Source organism: Oncorhynchus mykiss, chromosome 7 (genome assembly GCF_057628025.1).
Source record: "Oncorhynchus mykiss isolate SJ-2025 chromosome 7, ASM5762802v1, whole genome shotgun sequence".
NCBI lineage: Eukaryota > Metazoa > Chordata > Actinopteri > Salmoniformes > Salmonidae > Oncorhynchus > Oncorhynchus mykiss.
Genome location: NC_143028.1, coordinates 60,535,278 through 60,556,204, shown reverse-complemented (window position 1 = coordinate 60,556,204; position 20,927 = coordinate 60,535,278). Strand labels below are relative to the sequence as shown.

The following is a 20,927-nucleotide window of genomic DNA, read 5'->3' as shown; positions in this document are numbered from 1 at the left end:
CTATGTATGCTTCCCAAATAGCCCCAATACCCTATTCAATGATTTCCCTTGCCTGATTTACAGGACATAACATGAGTGGTATTGGGTGACTTGTGAACCCTTTTCCCTATTTAGTGCACTACTTTGGACCAGAGCTCTGTCTTTTTCAATATGGCATAATTTTGATAGATTCTTTGGATATGCTGAATTACTTGAAAATGTATTTTTCTATAAGACTTTCCTATTTCAGTGATGAATCTTCTTTGAGCAAGCCTTAATGATACCAAGTAATGTAAATTCCTCTGCCTAACTTCTGTGTTAGTGCCCTAACACCTGACCAGATCTGTCTCTGATCTTTCTGTACAGGTGTGGGATCAATCATCTGTTTGAGGAGAGAGAAGAGTGACATCCCCCTTACCCGGGTTAGGGAATAGGAGGTTGGTCAGAGTATTACATCACCCAGAGAGTCCAATAGGAAAAGCAGCTAAAGCGTTGAAGACCCACTGTCAATGTTGAATGTCAGAACTATGGGATTTTACTAGAATAAATAATGGTTAATGCAATGTCGATATACAGTAACAAATCATTTTTTATATCCAACATTTGACGTCTGCAAGGACCAAAACACCTTAAACAACATTTGTCACAAACACTGAGATAAACGCTTGGAATATCTGCTCAATTAAATCCTGGAAATGTACAGATAAATCTCAGAGTTTAGAAACACAACTAAACGTTCTCCTGGATTTTCTCTCTCCCCTGTGCATATCAGCTAGATCAGTGGTGGGCATCTCCAGTCCTAAAGGGACACACTGTGTGCAGGCTTTTGTTACAGCTCAGCACTAATACGCCTCATTCAAATAATCAACTAATCAAAGTCTTCGATTTAGATCAAGTGGAATTAGGTGTTTGTTAGAGCTTATCTGGAATAAAGTCGACACACACACTGCAGCCTTCTAGGATTAGTCCATCCCTGAGCTAGATGACTACACTAAAACACACTAAAACCGCACTACCCACAATCCCCAGCACCAACTGACTCTTGCAACAGGACCTTTATAAATAACCATAATGCTAATTGACACTGTAAATAGGCAGACTTAGGTTTCTTCCAAAATGGCACCCTACTCCCTATACACTGCACTACTTTGACCAGGACCAACAGGGATCTGGTCAAAAGTAGTACTCTATATAGGGAGTAGGGTACCATTTCAGACAGAGCCATGCTTTTTATAGATACTGAAAGGGTACCTCAAGGCTGGAAAAGCCACATCTATTTTTGTTAAAGCGAAAAGTGATTGTTACATGCATGTGTCTTCTTAAATGTCAAATGAATATTATTGTTTTAAAACGTCCTTTATCAAGTGAGCATTTTGCCTTGGACCCATCTTGTGTAATGCACTTCTACACGCAAAAGCAAACATGCGGCTTGAGAGATCATTAAGCTTACAACATACTACTTCAATATTCATTTTTTACCGCCGTCACTGTTCACTGAAATGAATATGATGCTGAAGAGCATAGGATATTTCTTTTTCATTTTCATTTAAGTACATCAATGCCGTTGACAAATCAGTAGAACTAAAAAAAAAAATCTTCATCAATCAATCATAAACAACAGTTTGGGGGGTATAGACAAGAGTGAATGAAAAAGAAATATCCTATGCTCTTCAGCATCATATTCATTTCAGTGAACAATGACGGCGATTCAACACTGGAGCATGTGAGCGATAGAAAAAATATATATTTACACATGTTTTAGTTTGCGTTAAATTGACATTTTATGGGTGACATTTTCCTACTGCTGAACACCTCATGCAGCAAAAACATATGGTATTTTCAGTCACATAAGCCTACTCTTTATACTTTAATATATCAACTTACTTTTGATGTACTTATTCTTTATATTTGCTTAACATCAGCCCCCCCCCCCCACACACACAAACAAATGATTTATATTCAACCATGACGACCAAAATTCAGTGTAGCAGTGAAAGGTCACGTAGCAAATTCTTGTAGAACAGGTTAGCCTTCATGTGAAATAAACATTTTGCTCACATCCTCTATGTGCATCTTTTACTCAGCATCTGGGCGGGAGTGTACAAGGTTGTAAATTGACTTCATTTCATACGTGCCTATCAATTTAACATCTGCTACCTAAGTCCATCCCTCTACTTTTCCACTTTTTGGAAACTTTGCGAGCGGCAGAATACCAATGTGCATTTTGCGGACATTTTGCGGATATTGTTTAGACGATAAACATGTCGCCCTGTTCTCGATATGATGATGTTGATGTCTTACAAAGGATTTACTAGCTTTCCCTGTAGATTTTGTCACACAATATTAAACATAACCAATGTCTTTATTTACTGTCGTATCCTGTTGTTTTGATGTTTCTTCTACCGTTTTTTTAGAAGAGGAGATCGGAGTTCCGATCAACTTACATTTGAAGTCGGAAGTTTACATACACTTAGGTCGGAGTCAATAAAACTTGTTTTTCAACCACTTCACCACTTTCTTGTTAAGAAACTATAGTTTTGGCAAGTCGGTTAGGACATCTACTTTGTGCATGACACAAGTAATTTTTCCAACAATTGTTTACAGACAGATTATTTCACTTATAATTCACTATATCACAATTCCAGTGGGTCAGAAGTTTACATACACTAAGTTGACTGTGGCTTTAAACAGTTTGGAAAATTCCAGGAAATTATGTAATGGCTTTAGAAGCTTCTGATAGGCTAATTGACATCATTTGAGTCAATTGGAGGTGTACCTGTGGATGTATTTGAAGGTCTACCTTCAAACTCAGTGCCTCTTTGCTTAACATCATGGGAAAATCAGCCAAGACCTCAGGAAGAAAAGTAGTAGACCTCCACAAGTCTGGTTCATTCTTGGAAGCAATTTCCAAATGCCTGAAGGTGTCACGTTCTTCTGTACAAACAATAGTATGCAAGTATTAACACCATGTGACCACACAGCCGTCATATCGCTCAGGAAGGAGACGCGTTCTGTCTCCTAGAGATGAAGGTACTTTGGTGCGAAAAGTGCAAATCAATCCCAGAACAACAGCAAATTACCTTGTGAAGATGCTGGAGGAAACGGGTACAAAGTATTTATATCCACAGTAAAATGAGTCCTATATATTGACATAACCTGAAAAGCCACTCAGCAAGGAAGAAGCCGGTTTGCAACTGCACATGGGGACAAAGATTGTACTTTTTGGAGAAATGTCCTCTGGTCTAATGAAACAAAAATAGAACTGTTTGGCCATAATGACCATCATTATGTTTGTAGGAAAAAGGGGGAGGCTTGCAAGCCAAAGAACACCATCCCAACCATGAAGCACAGGGGTGGCAGCATCATAGATGGCATCATGAGGAATTTAAAATGATGTGGATATATTGAAGCAACATCTCAAGACATCAGTCAAGTTAAAGCTTGGTCACAAATGGGTCTTCCAAATGGACAAGGACCCCAAGCATACTTCCAAAGTTGTGGCAAAATGGCTTAAGGACAACAAAGTCGAGGTATTGGAGTGGCCATCACAAAGCCCTGACCTCAATCCAATAGAACATTTGTGGGCAGAACTGAAAAAGCGTGTGCGAGCAAGGAGGCTTACAAACCTGACTCAGTTGTCTTGCTGCTTTTTGGTCTATGTTGCTCTGTCTGTATGCTACGTCTTGCTTGTCCTATGTTGCTCTGTCTGTATGCTATGTCTTGCTTTCCTATGTTGCTCTGCGTGTGCTCACTGCTCAATTATTGTCTATATTGTAATTGTTTTTAATATCCTGCCCAGAGACTGCGGTTGAAAATTAGCCGGCTGGCTAAAACCGGCACTTTTACTGAAACGTTGATTAATGTGCACTGTCCCTGTAAAAATAAAATAAACTCAAACTCAAGTTACACCAGCTCTGTCAGGAGGAATGGGCCAAAATTCAGCCAACTTATTGTGGGAAGCTTGTGGAAGGCTACCCAAAACGTTTGACCCAAGTTTGTAGCAATTGAAAGGCAATACACTCAATTAGTATTTGGTAGCATGTAAACTTCTGACCCACTGGGAATGTGATGAAATAAATAAAAGCTGAAATAAATAATTCTCTACTATTATTCTGACAATTGACATTCTTAAAATAATGTGGTGATCCTAACTGACCTAAGACAGGGCATTTTTACTAGGATTAAATGTTGTTAGGAGTTGTGAAAAACTGAGTTTAAATGTATTTGGCTAAGGTGTATGTAAACTTTTCTTGTTTTTGATGGGACAGATGTAAGTACCTGCAGATGGGGAGACGGATATATAGAGAGGGGTACAGGAAGTGGTTAAGGGCACAGGCAGTCGGCTGAGCGAGGGCTGAAACCTCTGTCACCGAGGGGACATATGTGGTCGGGAGGTTAGACCGCTACACCAGACTGTGGCACTTATCCTGTGTGTCTGATGTAGAATTGGGTGTGAGAGACAGAGAAATAAATATTTTGTGTGTGTGTGTGACTTATCCATGTCCAGAGTGTTGGGATAACAATGCACATTGGGTATTTATCTGATGCTCCCACTAGCCTGCTAATTCACTAACAGCCCCAGCCCCACTGTGACAATGCCATCCCATTCTACAACCACTGGCATGCAGAGCAGCAGCAGCTATTTCTGTCATTAAACTGGGAATAACTGTGAGGAGCAAGACTGCCCAGGAACAATTGTTCTGGGTGAGTGAGTGGCAGACAAACTCTTCATACATGTATCTTTAACGTTTAGATGCAGACAGCTGTAATAAAGATGTGACTTTTCAACCTCATAGAAGTTACTAGAGATTCCTTCCCATGCTGTGAAGAGACAGAGATGATGTGACATATGCCATTGAGGCACTGACTAGTTGTTAAACACCTGGCTGAACGTGATAAGGATGGCAATGACGAGGTGAAGAAGGCTTTTAGCATGTCAGACTCAGGACCTTAATATAGATCTGCCCCTCCCCAGACACTGTTGGGAGTTCATCTCCCTGCCCGTACCCTCCTATTCACTGATTGGCACTTTAGCAGTTTCCCTTGCCAGCATGACATGACAGGACTGGTATTGGGTAACTTGTGAACTCTAAATATAATTAGCACATTTTAAGGTGCTGTTCTCTGTGTCACCAGGGTCCTAGTTGAGTATGTGGAACCTAGCTAATGTTCTTCTGCTGAGTTTGGAACGTGGAACTCTGGGTGCAAATTATTTTGAACAGCTTCCTTTCCTGGTCTCCTCTCAGTTAAATGTGACAGTTTGAGTAAATGGAGTGCACTGTAAGTGGGTGATATGTACAGAAGCATGGAAGAGAAGTGACTGGGCTTGCTCCATCATTAACCCAGCCTGCCAGACAAACTCCTCTGACAGCAGCAGGGCAATAAATAATGGCTTAATAAGCTATCATAAGCCCACACTACCTTTCATCTTTGAAATGATTGTTTTATTGGCCTTAGACAAACACAAAAATCAATGGCAGGGCATAGGCACACATCCAACTCATCCAGGAGAATAGAGGTAGCAGTAGTACCCTACTAGAGGAAGATAGCATAGTAGCTGCTAAAAACCTTTTTCACAGAGCTGAGCTGTACTGCGCTGGCCTGGTTACGCATCCACCATTGTTGCTGGAACTATATTGGAAAGGACATTGTGAAGAAGATCCAGTACAGTTCAGGTCTGCACAATAGTGTGAAAAGTGTGTAGCTGGCTGGGTAATTTGGGCTATGCCACTGTTAAAACCACGACGACTCAACAGCTGGTTTTTAGTTCCTCGAGTTTTGTCTACCCTCCCAATATGGGGATTGAGGCATCATCACTCACACTCGGGCAGTCAGCAGCACTTTTAAAGTAAAGTAGGAGAGCTAGGGGGGTAGGCCATGCTTTCTAGGGGTACTGTAATAAAATAAATGTGGGTACAAGAACACCAATCCATAAAACATGAGCTTAACAATAAACAATCTCTGACAAGGACATGAGGGGAAACAGAGGGTTAAATACACAACAGTAAATGAATGGGATTGGAACCAGGTGTGTAGGAAGACAAGACAAAACCAATGGAAAATTAAACATGGATCAATGATGGCTAGAAGACCGGTGACGTCGACCACCGAGCACCGCCCGAACAAGGAGAAGTCGGTAGAAGTCATGACAGTACCCCCCCCCCCCCCCCCTCCCCCCTGACGCGCGGCTCCAGTAGCGCGTCGACACAGGGGACGACCCAGAGGACGAGGCACAGGGCGATCCGGATGGAGACGGTGGAACTCTCAGGGAAGGATCTAACACGTCCTTCACCGGTACCCAGCATCTCTCCTCCGGACCGTACCCCTCCCAGTCCATGAGGTACTGAAGGCCCCTCGCCCGACATCTCGAATCCAGGATATCGAACGGAGTACGCCGGGACACACTCGATGTCCAGAGGGGGCGGAGGTACCTCCCGCACCTCAGCCTCATGGAGTGGGCCAGCCACCACCGGCCTGAGGAGAGACACATGGAACGAGGGGTTAATATGGTAATCGGGGGGAATCTGTAACCTATAACATACCTCCTTCACTCTCCTCATGACTTTAAATGGCTCCACAAACTGCGGACCCAGCTTCCGGCAGGGCAGGTGGAGGGGAAGGTTTCGGGTCGATAGCCAGACCCTGTCCCCCGGTGTGAACACCGGGGCCTCACTGCGGTGACGGTCTGCGCCATTTGGCGCAGTACAGCCCGCTGAAGGTGGATGTGGGCGGAGGAGCCTGTCTGACTCTGATGCCAAGGTGCCAGAACCGGCTGATACCCCAATACACACTGAAATGGAGAAAAGCTAGTGGAGGAGTGGCGGAGCGAGTTCTGGGCCATCCCTGCGCAGGGCATGAACTCCGCCCCCTCCCCGGCCGGTCCTGGCAATAAGACCTCAGAAACCTACCCACATCCTGGTTAATTCTCTCTACCTGCCCGTTACTCTCGGGGTGAAAACCTGAGGTAAGGCTGACTGAGACCCCCAGACGTTCCATGAACGCCTTACAGACCCTTCACGTAAATTGGGGATCACGATCAGACACTATATCCTCGGGCCCCCCGTAGTGCCGGAAGATGTGTGTAAACAGGTCCTCCGCAGTTTGTAGGGATGTAGGGAGACGTGGCAAAGGGAGGAGACGACAGGACTTAGAAAAACGATCCACAACGACCAAGATCGTGGTGTTACCCTGTGAAGGTGGAAGATCGATTATGAAATCCACTGACAGGTGCGACCACGGCCGTTGTGGAATGGGTAAGTGTTGTAACTTACCTCTGGGCTTGTGTCTGAGAGCCTTGCACTGGGTGCACACTGAGCAGGAGGAAACATAAACCCTCACGTTCTTAGCTAAAGTGGGCCACCAGTACCTCCCACTAAGACAGCCTACCGTCCGACCGATCCCAGGATGACCAGAGGAGGGTGACGTGTGAGCCCAATAGATCAGCCGATTGCGGACAGCAGACGGAACGTACAGATGCCCAGCTGGACACTGAGGGGGAACGGGCTCTGCACGCCCGCTCAATGTCCGCGTCCAGCTCCCACACTACTAACGCCACCAAACAAGAGACTGGGAGTATGGGAGTGGGATCCATGGAACGTTCCTCTGTGTCATACAGCCGGGACAGTGCGTCTGCCTTAACGTTCTGGGAGCCTGGTCTGTAAGAGAGGGTAAACACAAAACGGGTGAAAAACATGGTCCACCTTGCCCGGCGAGGATTCATTCTCCTCGCCGCCCGGATGTACTCCAGATTGTGGTGGTCAGTCCAGATGAGAAATGGTGTTTAGCCCCCTCAAGCCAATGTCTCCACACCTTCAAAGCCTTAAGACAGCCAACATCTCCCGGTCCCCCACATCATAGTTTCGCTCCGCCGGGCTGAGCTTCTTAGAGAAGAAAGCACAGGGGCAAAGTTTCAGTGGCGTACCCGAGCGCTGAGAGAGCACAGCTCCTATCCCAGCTTCGGAAGCGTCCACCTCCACTATGAACGCCAAAGAGGGATCCGGATGGGCCAACACAGGAGCCGAGGTAAACAAAGCCTTCAAGTGGCTAAAATCCCCGTCCGCCCCAGCTGACCACTGCAAGCACACCGGGCCCCCCTTCAGCAGTGAGGTAATGGGAGCAGCTACCTGACCAAAACCCCGGATAAACCTCCGGTAGTAGTTGGCAAACCCTAAGAATCGCTGCACCTCCTTCATGGTGATGGGAGTCAGCCAATTACGCACGGAAATGTGATGCCCTAGGAAGGAGACGGACTGTTGGAAGAACAGGCATTTCTCAGCCTTGACGTACAGGCCATGCTCCAACAGGCTACCAAGCAATTTGCGCACCAGGGACACATACTCGGCGTGTGTAGCGGAGTATATCAGAATGTCATCGATATACACCACTACACCCTGCCCGTGCAGGTCCCTGAAAATATTGTCTACAAAGGATTGAAAGACTGATGGAGCATTCATCAACCCGTATGGCATGACGAGGTACTCATAATGCCCTGAGGTGGTACTAAATGCCGTCTTCTACTCGTCTCCCTCTCTGATACGCACCAGGTTGTACGCACTCCTGAGATCCAGTTTAGTGAAGAAGCGCGCCCCGTGCATTGACTCAATCGCCATGGCGATAAGAGGTAGCGGGTAACTGTACCTCACCATGATTTGATTTAGACCTCAATAATCAATGCACGGGCACAGACCTCCATCCTTCTTCACAAAAAAACAAACTCGAGGAGACGGGTGAAATGGAGGACCGAATGTACCCCTGACGCAGGGATTTGGAGACATATGTCTCCATAACCACCGTCTCCGCCTGTGAGAGGGGATACACTGGGAAGTGCAGTGTCTACCAGGAGATCTATTGCACAATCCCCCCGTCGATGGGGTGGTAATTGAGTCGCCTTCGAGTCGCCTACAGAAGGCGAGAGCCAAATCGGCATATTCTGGGGGAATGCGCACGGAGGAGACCTGGTCTGGACTTTCCACCGTAGTAGCACCAACGGAAACCCCTAAACACCTACCTAAGCACTCTTGCGACCACCCCATGAGAGCCCTCTGTGGCCAAGAAACAGTGGGGTTATGATAAGCTAACCAGGGTAGGCCCAGCACCACGGGATACGCAGGAGAGTCAATAAGAGAGTCTATCGAGCTGTTCTTCAAGCTAACCATCAAACTAATGATATACTGTCTATCTCTCTCTACATTTGTCTACTCTAAGGATGCAACGGAGTATCACATTCCCTTGCCTCTACCCCCACCCCTTTGACATAGTTGAGTGTGAGAGATCAAACAGATAAATGTTGATAGATTTTTTGATTTGATAGAGATATTTGATGTCCGATGTCATGTTCTGCTCAGGATGAATACTGAATATGAAACTGGAAGAAATGAACAAACTGCATTGCGAAGAACAACATTTGTCTGTCCATCTGAAGATATTTCAGTTTTGACATAGTTGATATACTGAAACATTTTCTTAAAAATGATTCTCATTGTCGTTTATAGTGTGTTAGATTCTAACAGATGGAACATGATTAACACATACATAGTGTATGTTTAGTATTCCATCCTATATGTTTAAGTAATACAATGCTAAAGTGTTATGTATTTTACGTTGGGCAGGATAACCCCTTAATTCATAGCATTTAGTTAGTTCAGGGGTGGTCCTGTCAAAAACTGTTATCTCAATAGTTGTGTCCTAAGTAACTCTGGCGCCAGAGACATATATTTAGAGAGTGAGGCCAACTTTTGGAATATTGTTCTAATTCCAGACATTCAGTTACACAACATTGTTTAAATATTCCCCATTGTAATGTTAATGGAGAACTAACATGGCTGCCGTAGAATGTTGTAGTGTCAAAATGTAAATGCATCATAATGCAGAAATCACATTGGCCGAACTCTCTTAATATATGTCTTTAACTGGCGCTAGCATAAATCAATTCAGGGTAGATCAACCCACCAGCCTTCATGGATCTACTCCTTTTCCACCTCCCGCCGAAGGTACCCAAGAAGGCAAAGAAGAAGTCCGCAGAGGGAGCCAACTCTAATGTATTTTCTATCTTTGAGCAGTCTCAAATCCAGGAGTTCAACGAGGTAAGGATAACCCTTTCTGTCTGGGTCCTAGTGCATAACCCATTCTGCCCCTACTGTACTACCTGATTCACAGTTTAGGGCCAACCCGACCGGTACTCTGCTTGCAGACATTTTCTTTCCATATTGTCCTTTCCAGTACAGTTCCAACAACGATGGTGGATTTGTAACCAGGCCAGCTTGGCCCTATAGCGTGAACCCAACATCTGTTAGCCTGTAGGTTTACCTGTCCCTCTGTCCATTGTCCACCTGTCTCTCTGCCCTTGGCATTAACCAGGCGTGTGGTATGAGCGGTTTTGCTCTTTCAATCCCTGCCAGGCATTCAGGCCCTGTCATCAGTGATTAGCCATGGCTGAGGATAGAATGGAAAGCATGCCCTGGCCTGGATGCCACTCTTAAACCCTGGGGAGTAACATCATATAAATACAGCAACTAAGAATAAAGGCTTAGGAAAAATGTCCAGGGATCCATGTTCCAGAAAGCATCCATAGGATTGTTATGACAAAGATTTATAGACAAATCCCTCCTCTCTTTCCCATATTTGATATTTATTTAGATAGTTGGAAAGAAAAAGGGAGAACAGTAAGGGAGGAGAACCCGGTATTCTGGAATGGGGATAACGTGTGGGCCAAAGTTGCCAGTGTTACCACTAAACTCCGGCACATAGACTGATTTGATATGCAGAGTGGTTCCATCTGTAGCCCATGGGATTTACCGTCACTCTCCTCCCAACACATACACACACAGACGAATTCTAGTTACTGGTATGCGTCTTTCTCACGAGTCTCCCATTAAATGTTAACCCATGTTGACAGGCATTCAGCATCATGGACCAAAACCGAGAAGGATTCATTGACAAACACGACTTGAGGGACACCTTTGCTGCACTGGGTGTGTTGAAGATCTATTCTATCATTTATCTATTTGATCAGGTAGGTTAGTGAGAACTTGTTCTCATTTACAATAACGACTTGGCCTAATGAAAGAAATGATACTGACCCATGTCCATGTAACAGGCCGTCTCAACGTGAAGCAAAAGGAGATAGATGAGATGCTGAAAGAAGCGTTGGGCCCAGTCAACTTCACCATGTTTGGAGAGAAGCTAAAAGGTGAGGTGTGCAAACAAGGGATGTGTTCAGTTGTTTAAACGTCCTACTACATTTTGCAACAGTACTGAATGTCACTTTCTCCCAAAAGTTTACAAAATGAGTTGCCTGAATCGTAATTTGACATTGTCCTTCCTTATTTCTGTATTGTAACTACTGTCTGTGTTATCCAAATGTCTGCCTCCCATCGACTTCTTTCTAATTAGAGGTGTTCTCGGTGTAGGCGCTGATCCAGAGGAAACTATCCTCAACGCATTTAAAGTATTTGATCCTGAAGGAAAACGGGTCCTGAGGAAGGACTCGTGAGTACCCTGTGTGTGTGTGTAAACAGGTCTAATAGATTATAGGTTAATGTAATCCTAAACACATTGTTCTTGCTCCTCTTCAGTGTGACCGAGATACTGACGACACAAGCGGACAGATTTTCTCCTGAAGAGGTTCGAGCCCAATCAACATACCCTAAACACACTAAGCCATATACTGTATATATACACACACACACACACACAAGCCCTGGACCCCTTGTACATAAGACTATCTATCAACAGCAGACAAACAATTTTCATTAAACTCATAATCGGTAACAACACAGTTCATATATGAATATGTTGTGTGTTGCTTAGAATCTGTTGTGACGTGTATGATGTGTCAGTGATTGAGTCACTAATTCATCTAGATTGTTTTCTTAGATGGGGCAAATGTTTGCAGCATCCCACCAGATGTGGCAGGAAATCTAGACTACAAAAACCTTGTCCACATCATCATACATGGAGAAGAGAAGGACCAGGAGTAACTAACTAACTCACTGCTCCTATAGCGTGTCTGTTAGTGACAGAAATAGAAGCTCTTGACTGGAGACTCTAGAGCTTCTATTTCTATCATGAAAACACCCGTCAGCTGTCATCTATCATCTCCAGGCTCCACCCACGGTCCTTTGTGCTTGCCCCGCCCACTTACATCCTCAGATCAGGTGATGTAGACCACCCCGGAATAATTCACTGGCTCCTTTGTCTGTCAGTCACACTTCCCCTCTCAGGTCACCTATACCAAGAGGCCATAGCTAGAGCCCCCACCACCTGCAGCCCCACAGTGGAAGAGGAGGGAAAGAACCAGAGGGAAACTCACTGGCCTTTAAAAACTATAAAAGGCTCAAGACACTTTTAAACTGGCCACCTGTGATGCATCTGCTTGTGTTTTCTCGTCATCGACAGTGGTTAAGCAAACTACCAAGCCAGATGTGTGTAAATGGTCTGTCAGACAAACGGTTGAATCCATATTCAATAGCTTTTTTACAATCTGATCACTTTTCAATAAATAACTTTTGTTGAGAGATCCTCAGTTTGTTACTTCTTGCACCTCATGACAATAAATGTTTAATTTGAAGCATCCCCTTAGAGAGCATAATATATATTCAATGTCCTTTATTTACTTGAATGACTGATGACATATTGGAACGAATGTCATCTTAAGTGAAATTCTGTATCAACTCAACAAATCCAGTCTATGCATCAATGGGTGTGTGCTTCCCTCAATTATTTTGCCCAAGTTGATCACATAACTGTTGCACCACACTGTGTTGTAAATAAGTAATACACAAAATCAATACCTTTTAATCTGTAAGGTTTCATCACTAGCAGGAGTTTACAACAGGGGTTAATGACATCAGTATGGGTTGAAAATAGTATTAGGAGAATGCTGCTTACGCACAAACAGCCCACGAGGAGAGTTTGTGAGGTTCAAATGATCTGTTCAGTGAGGGAGAGCTTTTCTATTGGTTTGTAAACTGATTCAGAGTTTTAGTTTTGTTTTGGTAGCAGTCCTGCCCAGCAGCTGAGAGCATTATGGATCCCCTAAGACTAAGAGCATGTAGCCTTCTGTATTTAGAGAGGAGCAATGAGAGCCAGTGATGTAGCAGAGATGGCCGTCTTCTGGCATCACACAGGTCTTCAAGGTACAGAAGGGCCTAACACTCTCCATCAAAACATGGGGTTTGGAAAGACAAAGCCCCAGTGTTTATTTTAGTGCATGTTACGGGGTAACGTTACACCACATGATGCATCCCAAAGGCAGGGCAGACACTAAGCGGTCAGCCAGTGATCCCCGTAAAGCCTGTTGTTACTCCACTGAGGTGGTGCCTGGCCATGCTGAGAGACCTTGACGCAGAGGTGCAAAGCCCTGAGCCACCCACCATTTGTTATTTCATTGCCCAAAACGAAGTATCTTTCCTGGGGTGGGGGACTAGGGATAAGGGCCTAGATGAGCTGTGTTATTTCCTCCAACAATGAGAACAAACCTGTTCAAAAGCAGTGGTGGGGGTGGGGGGCAAAGGACACGTTGAACAATGAACAGATTACTGAGACCAAGGACTAAAGCTAAATGCTGTAATGGTTTCTTTGACATTAAAACAACGCAGTATGTGAGCACCATGTCTTGTGAGCGTCAGAGGCTCCTGCTCAGGCAGACTTGGGGTTGAAGCCCACCTTCTTCTTTCCTCTTAGGGGGGCAGATGGGGCCTTGGGCACCTTACCCTGTTCAGTATGCATCACCCGGGGCAGCACCCGCTCACGCAGGGTCTGGAAGTCCAGAGGCTGCTCGCTGCCTGTAAGGCACACCACACACAAAGTTAATGGAGCACAACACCGACACACTCCAACACCGACACACTCCAACACCGACACACTCCAACACAGACACACTCCACTTGAAGTACTAAAAGTCACTTGCGATTAGTGTTGACTTTAAGGAAAATGTTACCTGATATTACATATATACATATTATATTATTATTTACACTGTCAACAGGTTGTTATACTGCCTTCAGTTTATTAAAAGCTGTTTCCCAAAGGGAAACCTATTCACTACATCGGCCCTGGTCAAAGTAATGCATCGGCCCTGGTCAAAGTAATGCATCGGCCCTGGTCAAAGTAATGCATCGGCCCTGGTCAAAGTAATGCATCGGCCCTGGTCAAAGTAATGCATCGGCCCTGGTCAAAGTAATGCACTGGCCCTGGTCAAAGTAATGCACTGGCCCTGGTCAAAGTAATGCACTATGCTGTATTGTTTATTTATTTAACTAGGCAAATCAATTGAGTACAAATTCTTATTTACAATGACGGCCTAACAAGAGGTAAAAGGTCTCCTGGGTGTACGGGGGCTGGGATTAAAAATAGAAATGTAGGAGAAAACACAACACTACATAAAGAGACCTAAGACAACACCACAGAATGGCAGCAACACAACATGGCAACAGCACAACATAGTACAATATAGGGAATATGGTGCCATTTGGGGTGCAGGCTCTACTGTACCAGTACTGACCCAGGCCCAGTAGTGCTTCAGTGGTGCTGTCGTCGAAGGAGGGTGCCTCTGTAGCAGAGGAGGTCACGGCGGGCAGCAGGCTGCAGCTGACCAGCAGGAGGTTCTGAGGGGGCAGCTCCATCTCCTCGGCCTCCTTGTAGCTGCACTGGGACAGGAACATCAACAGCTGGTGCATCTCCTCCTCCAGGATACCTGTGGTGATGCAGAGGACAGGACGGAATGAGACGGGATGAGTCAGTGTCTAGTGGTGAGTATGTGTCGCTCATTCTAGAAGTCTGGTGAGTTCCACTTTTGCTTTGCCTGTGTGGGATACTGTGTGAGTGTTACATACACTGTACTGCCAATTTGGATACAGTTTATTTGATGGTACAGAAATTACCAGGTATTTATTTACAAATGGCATAGTAAATTGGTAATATCTTGTGTGTGAATTTTTCTTTGGAATCCGTTAAAATCTTTGTTCTTTTGAGAGCATTAGCATTGCCAACAGGCTGCGAGAGAGAGGGGTTGTCCAACAATGTCCACCTACCGATAAACTGGGTGACGTTGTCATCAGTGACCTGAGCGCTGCAGCCCAGCTTGCCAATGATAGAAGCAGGGTTACACTTCATCTTGTTAAACAGGTGGGCGATGGCCGTCTTATGCTGGTCCAAAAACTTCAGAACCACAGTGTACTGGCTCTCCAAATTATTGGCCCGGCCACGACGCTGCTCCAGCTCTCTCTGAGAGGGACCAGAGACAAAACATCAAAGTCAAAAGATGAAGGGGAACACAGATTGATATAGGGGAGAGAAACTGACTAGCATGGTCAGACAGAGAAATGCACAAGGAAGCACCAGCAGACACATTAGAGCAGTGAAAAGTTGTGCAAAGTTAAACTAAAACTTCCTAAAAACAAAAACCTTACTTCCAGTTCCTTGAGCTGGCCCTGCCACTGTTGATCATACTGCTTGTTCTCCAGCTCAAAGTGCAGGATCTCAGTCTGTGGGGGAGATAGTAGCAGAACACGGTCATATAACCTTGTCTAGGTTTATAAGTTGTCTAGTTTTACAAGCTTACAGCACATGAACTCCCATCCTGTGTTTGTGTGTGTGCATGCGTGCGTGCATGCCGTGTATGTGTGTGGACCCTGACCTTGAGCTTGTTGATGCGGTCCTTCAGCATGGTGCTATTGTTGTTCAGCTCGTTGATGTAGTTGAAGTAAGCAAAGCCCTTCTCCTCGTTCTCCACAAACGTCCTGCCGAGCTGACGCAGGTCGCTGTTGCCGCTCACCTCCACGAGCAGCCGGTGCACCGCCTGGTAGGTCTCCAGACTCTCTCCTCCCATTCGATCACGCTGAGCCTGCTCGGCCCCTGCACCAATGACAAAACACTGCCATGAAGCAAGAAGGTTGATGAAGCTCGAGAAAGGCCTCTAGCCTCTAGGCTAAACAAGAAACCATTCGATGAACAACTGTAGGATGTATAATGTTAAGCGTGATTCTAAAACATACTTCTCTTTTTGGCCTCTTCGTCCTCGCCTATGGGGACGCTCTCCTTGGACTTTTGGACCATGAAGCTGCGGAGTTTGATCTCGTGGTCGATGACCCTCTTCAGCTCAGTCATCTCAGTGTTGCAGAGAGACGTGTCCTTCTTGCTACGCTCCCTCACAGCTAGCATGCGGGCCAAGGCCTCGGACCTAGAACACAAACACAGCCCACATTTCTAAGCTGGGAGAGTGCAAGAAGAACAGACTTCTCCACACCACATACAAACACACACACAGACATAGTGTTTGTGGCTCTGACCGCTGGTCGTAGGCAAGGACAGACTTCTCCACAAGGTCTTCCATGACATTGTGCTGGGACAGTAGCTCTCTGCTCAGACGCTGGTACATAAGGGCGAAGGAGCACCTCTGGCGCCGCAGGTGGTCAATCTCATCACGCAATGCCTGGTTGCTGCATAGCAACTTGTCAAAGCTTTTAGTGGCCTGCAAAACCACAGGATAAGAACACTATAGAGATGATGCTCAAATCACAAAACACATTGCAAACCAGTTTGAACCAAATCAATGAGGAATTTAATACAGTGGGGCAAAAAAGTATTTAGTCAGCCACCAATTGTGCAATTTCTCCCACTTAAAAAGATGAGAGAGGCCTGTAATTTTCATCATAGGTACACTTCAAATATGATAGACAAAATGAGCAAAAAAATCCATAAAATCACATTGTAGGATTTTTAATGAATTTATTATTTGCAAATTATGGTGGAAAACATCGTCTTAGCATGGCTATGTACGCTTCGCTCTCGGCCAATCAGATTGCGTGGCCATACTGGGTACATCTTACATATATAGAATCCTTTTATGTTGGTCATAACTGATTCATAGCAAACACTCAACAAGTGTGGAATGGATGTAGGTTTGTGTGATTTTGTGAGTGTTGAATGTATACCGCCACGGTTTTGTGATGTGTGATTGATTTGTGTGATAAATGTAAGGTTGTTGAATAGATGTTGTATTCTGTGATGATGACTGCCAAACAAACCAAATAGTCAACAGTGTGACTGTAAATGTAGGGTTGTGTGGTGATGACTGCAGTACCTGGTTGACACGGACCTCCATGATGCGGATGTGCTTCCTCTGATGAAGAGGTCTCTTCAGGCTGCGGATCCTACCACCCATCTCCTTCTTCCTCTGCAACAGTTTGGTCTGCATCTCCTTCATCTCCATGGGGAATAGAGGATCAATAAAGTTTAATTGAGTTGAACTCTATTCATTCTATGCATTGTCCAGCCCAAGAATTAGGCCTACATGTACTTATGTTTTTAAACATCTTTGAGATTTTCTGTATAATGCAAAGAGCTATATAAATAAATATCAAATCAAATTTGATTTGTCACATGCGCCGAATACAACAGGTGTAGTAGACCTTACAGACCTTAATAGTCTGGGTAGCCATTTGATTAGCTGTTAAGGAATCTTATGGCTTGGGGGTAGAAGCTATTTAGGAGCCTCTTGGTCCTAGACTTGGCGTTCCGGTACCGCTTGCCGTGCGGTAGCAGAGAGAACAGTCTATGATTAGGGTGGGTGGAGTCTGACCATTTTTAGGGCTTCCTCTGACACCACCTGGTATAGAGGTCCTGGATGGCAGGAAGCTTGGCCCCGGTGACTTTTCAGTCTCCTGAGGGGGAATAGGTTTTTGTTGTGCCCTCTTCGCAGCTGTCTTGGTGTGTTAGTTTGTTGGACCATGTTAGTTGGTTGGTGATGTGGACACCAAAGAACTTGAAGCTCTCAACCTGTTCCAGTACAGCCCCATCGATGAGAATGGGGGTGTGCTCGGTCCTCCTTTTCCTGTAGTCCACAATCATCTCAGGTCTCTGACCTCCTCCCTATAGGCTGCCTCATCGTTGTCGGTGATCAGGCCTACCCCTGTTGTGTCATCAGCAAACTTAGTGATGGTGTTGGAGCCGTGCCTGGCCGTGCAGTCATGAGTGAACAGGGAGTACAGGAGGGGACTGAGCACGCACCCCTGAGGGGTCCCCGTGTTAAGGGTCAGCATGGCGGATGTGTTGTTGCCTACCCTCACCACCTGGGTATGGCCCGTCAGGAAGTCCAGGATTCAGTTGCAGAGGGAGGTGTTTAGTTCCAGGGTCCTTAGCATAGTGGTGAGCTTTGAGGGCACTATGGTGTTGAACGTTGAGCTGTAGTCAATGAATAGGTTCTCACATAGGTGTTATTTTTGTCCAGGTGTGAAAGGGCAGTGTGGAGTGCAATAGAGATTGCATCCTCTGTGGCTCTGTTGGTGCGGTATGCAAGTTAGAGTGGGTCTATGGTTTCTGAGATAATGGTGTTGATGTGAGCTATGACCAGCCTTTCAAAGCATTTCAAGGCTACAGACATGAGTGCCATGAGTTGGTAGTCATTTAGGCAGGTTACCTTAGTGTTCTTGGGCACAGGGACTATGGTGGTCTGCTTGAAAGATGTTGGTATTACAGACTCGGACAGAGAGAGGTTGAAAATGTCACTGAAGACGCTTGCCAGTTGGTCAGCGCATGCTCGGAGCACATGTCCTGGTAATCCGTCTGGTCCTGCGGCCTTGTGAATGTTGACCTGTTTAAAGGTCTTACTCACATCGGCTGCGGAGGGTGTGATCACACAGTCGTCCGGAACAGCTGATGCTCTCATGCATGTTTCAGTGTTACTTGCTTCGAAGCAAGCATAGAAGATATTTAGCTTGTCTGGAAGGCTCGTGTTACTAGGCAGCTCTTGGCTGTGCTTCCCTTGGTAGCCTGTAATAGTTTGCAGGCCCTGCCACATCCGACGAGCGTCGGAGCCGGTGTAGTATGGTTCAATCTTAGGCTTGTATTGAAGCGTTGCCTGTTTGATGGTTCATCGGAGGGCGTAGCAGGATTTCTTATAAGCTTCCAGGTTTAAAGTCCAGCTCCTTGAAAACGGCGGCTCTACCCTTTAGCTCAGTGCGAATGTTGCCTGTAATCCATGGCTTCTGGTTGGGGTATGTACGTATAGTTACTGTGGGGACTATGTCCTCAATGTACTTACTGATAAAGCCAGTGACTGATGTGGTGTACTCAATGCCATCGGATCATATTCCAGTCTGTGATAGCAAAACAGTCCTGTAGCTTAGCATCTGCTTCATCTGACCACTTTTTTATAGACCAAGTCATTGGTGCTTCCTGCTTTAATTTTTGCTTGTAAGCATGAGTCAGGAGGATAGAATTATGGTCAGATTTGCCAAATGGAAGGCGATGGAGAGCTTTGCATGCGTCTCTGTGTCTGGAGTAAAGGCGGTCTAAAAAAAAAATCCCTTCTGGTTGAACATTTAACATGCTCATAGAAATGAGGTAAAACAGATTTTAGTTTCCCTGCATTAAAGTCCCCGGCCACTAGGAGCGCTGCCTCTGAATGAGAGTTTTCCTGTTTGCTTATGGCCGTATACAGCTCATTAAGTGCGCTTTTAGTGCCAGCATTCGTCTGTGGTGGTATGTCGAAAGCTACGAAAAATGCAGATGAAAACTCTCTAGGTAGATAGAGTATCTCAGGATAAGCTGTTGGCTATCTCAGGCGAGAAATCCTCGAGACTTCCTTAGATATCGTGCACCAGCTGCTGTTTACATAAATGCATAGGCCCCCGCCCCGTGTCTTACCAATGGCTGCTGTTCTGTCCTGCCAATAGAGTGTATAACCTGCCAGCTCTATGTTCTTAATGTCGTCGTTCAGCCACGACGAGGTGAAACACAAGATATTACAGTTTTTAATGTCCCGTTGGTAGGATGAACGTGCTTTCTGTTCGTCCCATTTATTTTCCAGCAATTGAACGTTAGCTAGCAGGACGGAAGGCAAGTGCAGATTAGCCACTCGTCGCATGATCCTCACAAGGCACCTTGATCTCTTTCCGCGAAATCTGTGTTACCTTCTCCAGCGAATAATGGAGATATGGGCCTGGTCGGGTGTCTGTATTATATCCCTCCCGTCCGACTCATTGAAGAAGAACTCTTCGTCCAGTTTGAGGTGAGCAATCGCAGTTCTGATGTCCAGAAGCTCTTTTCGGGTCATAAGAGACAGCAGCAACATTATGTACAAAACAAGTTACGAACAATGCAAAAAAAAAATTAAAATAGCATGGTTGGTTATTAAGAGCCGGTAAGATGGCAGCCTTCCCCTCCGGTGCCATTTTACTATTATTATTATTATTATTCACAAATCAATACTTCAATACAATACTTTATTCACAAAACAAGATTTTAGCAACAGTCAGTTAGCCAGTAATTTAGCAACAGTCATTCTAATTGGCCATACTGTACCTTGGTGTCCAGACTGGCAAGATGTTCCTTCTGTTTTCGGATGGCAACCAGGTAACTGTCATTATCCACAAGGAGTCGCTGGTGTTGCTCATGAAGGTTGTCAGTCTTTTTCGGATTTTGGGGGGGCATTATTTTGGCCTGTGTGACATCATTGGAAAATGCATCAAATGGTTATGCAGTCAGATTCAAAGGACAGACCTCGTTCTTGATTTTACTTGGTCAAGAATTACCCTTACAAAAAAAGATTGCAGTTAGAGTGCAGTATAACTACAGCATGCTGCACATACTGCATCCAAAATAATACGTTTTTTTTACTGCAGTCATTTTGCGGTGTAACTGCAGTTATTCTGCAATTACTGCATTCAATATACCACAGTGGTCTGCAGTTACTAGTTTCAAAACTGCAATATTTTTTGTAAGGGTACACATGCGTTAATCAATTATTCATTTCCGATTGGCCTACCGGGCTAAAACACACAATTTTCCAGATAGCACTACTTACCAGTTTCGGCCTAGGCCGTGTAGTCTTCGATATCTTAGTTTGTGAATTATTATTTTTAAACTTATCTCGCTGATGATTGGTATTTCACCAATGTCTCCACTGTTTCTAAATTATATTGACAAGGCTAATGATACGTTGACTT

The 20,927-nt window shown here is 45.0% G+C and overlaps 2 protein-coding genes and 1 pseudogene across 4 annotated transcripts in view; 2 read left to right on the top strand and 1 right to left on the bottom strand.

Moving 5' to 3' along the window:
• The window catches only part of LOC110528298 (citron Rho-interacting kinase-like), a 49,514-nt gene extending 47,170 nt beyond the window's left edge, over positions 1 to 2,344 (top strand). For all 3 annotated transcript variants that reach the window (XM_090242327.1, XM_090242326.1, XM_090242325.1), the window contains one exon: positions 346 to 2,344. In XM_090242327.1, the coding sequence (XP_090098453.1) occupies positions 346 to 369 (24 nt within the window). In that variant the 3' untranslated portion in view covers positions 370 to 2,344. The remainder of the gene's footprint in view (positions 1 to 345) is intronic.
• A 7,567-nt stretch (positions 2,345 to 9,911) lies between these two features.
• Positions 9,912 to 11,957, top strand: LOC110529002 (myosin regulatory light chain 2, ventricular/cardiac muscle isoform-like; annotated as a pseudogene).
• A 1,574-nt stretch (positions 11,958 to 13,531) lies between these two features.
• On the bottom strand, positions 13,532 to 20,419 carry LOC110528296 (coiled-coil domain-containing protein 63). The gene is made up of 9 exons (XM_021610245.3): positions 20,284 to 20,419; positions 17,063 to 17,185; positions 16,269 to 16,450; positions 15,975 to 16,159; positions 15,617 to 15,834; positions 15,390 to 15,464; positions 15,012 to 15,204; positions 14,483 to 14,674; positions 13,532 to 13,763 (listed from the first exon to the last, which is right to left on the bottom strand). The coding sequence occupies exons 1-9, from the start codon at positions 20,410 to 20,412 to the stop codon at positions 13,618 to 13,620; spliced, it is 1,443 nt and encodes a 480-aa protein (XP_021465920.1). The 5' UTR covers positions 20,413 to 20,419; the 3' UTR covers positions 13,532 to 13,617.
• Positions 20,420 to 20,927: the final 508 nt, after the last annotated feature.

Excerpts from the sequence above, each read along its gene's own strand:
- LOC110528296 (XM_021610245.3), bottom strand. The coding sequence starts at position 20,412 with ATGCCCCCCCAAAATCCGAAAAAGACTGACAACCTTCATGAGCAACAC. Across the intron at positions 15,465-15,616 it reads ACCGCATCAACAAGCTCAAG|ACTGAGATCCTGCACTTTGA; the intron begins GTCAGGGTCCAC and ends TCTCCCCCACAG. Across the intron at positions 13,764-14,482 it reads TGAAGCACTACTGGGCCTGG|GCAGCGAGCAGCCTCTGGAC; the intron begins GTCAGTACTGGT and ends TGTGCCTTACAG.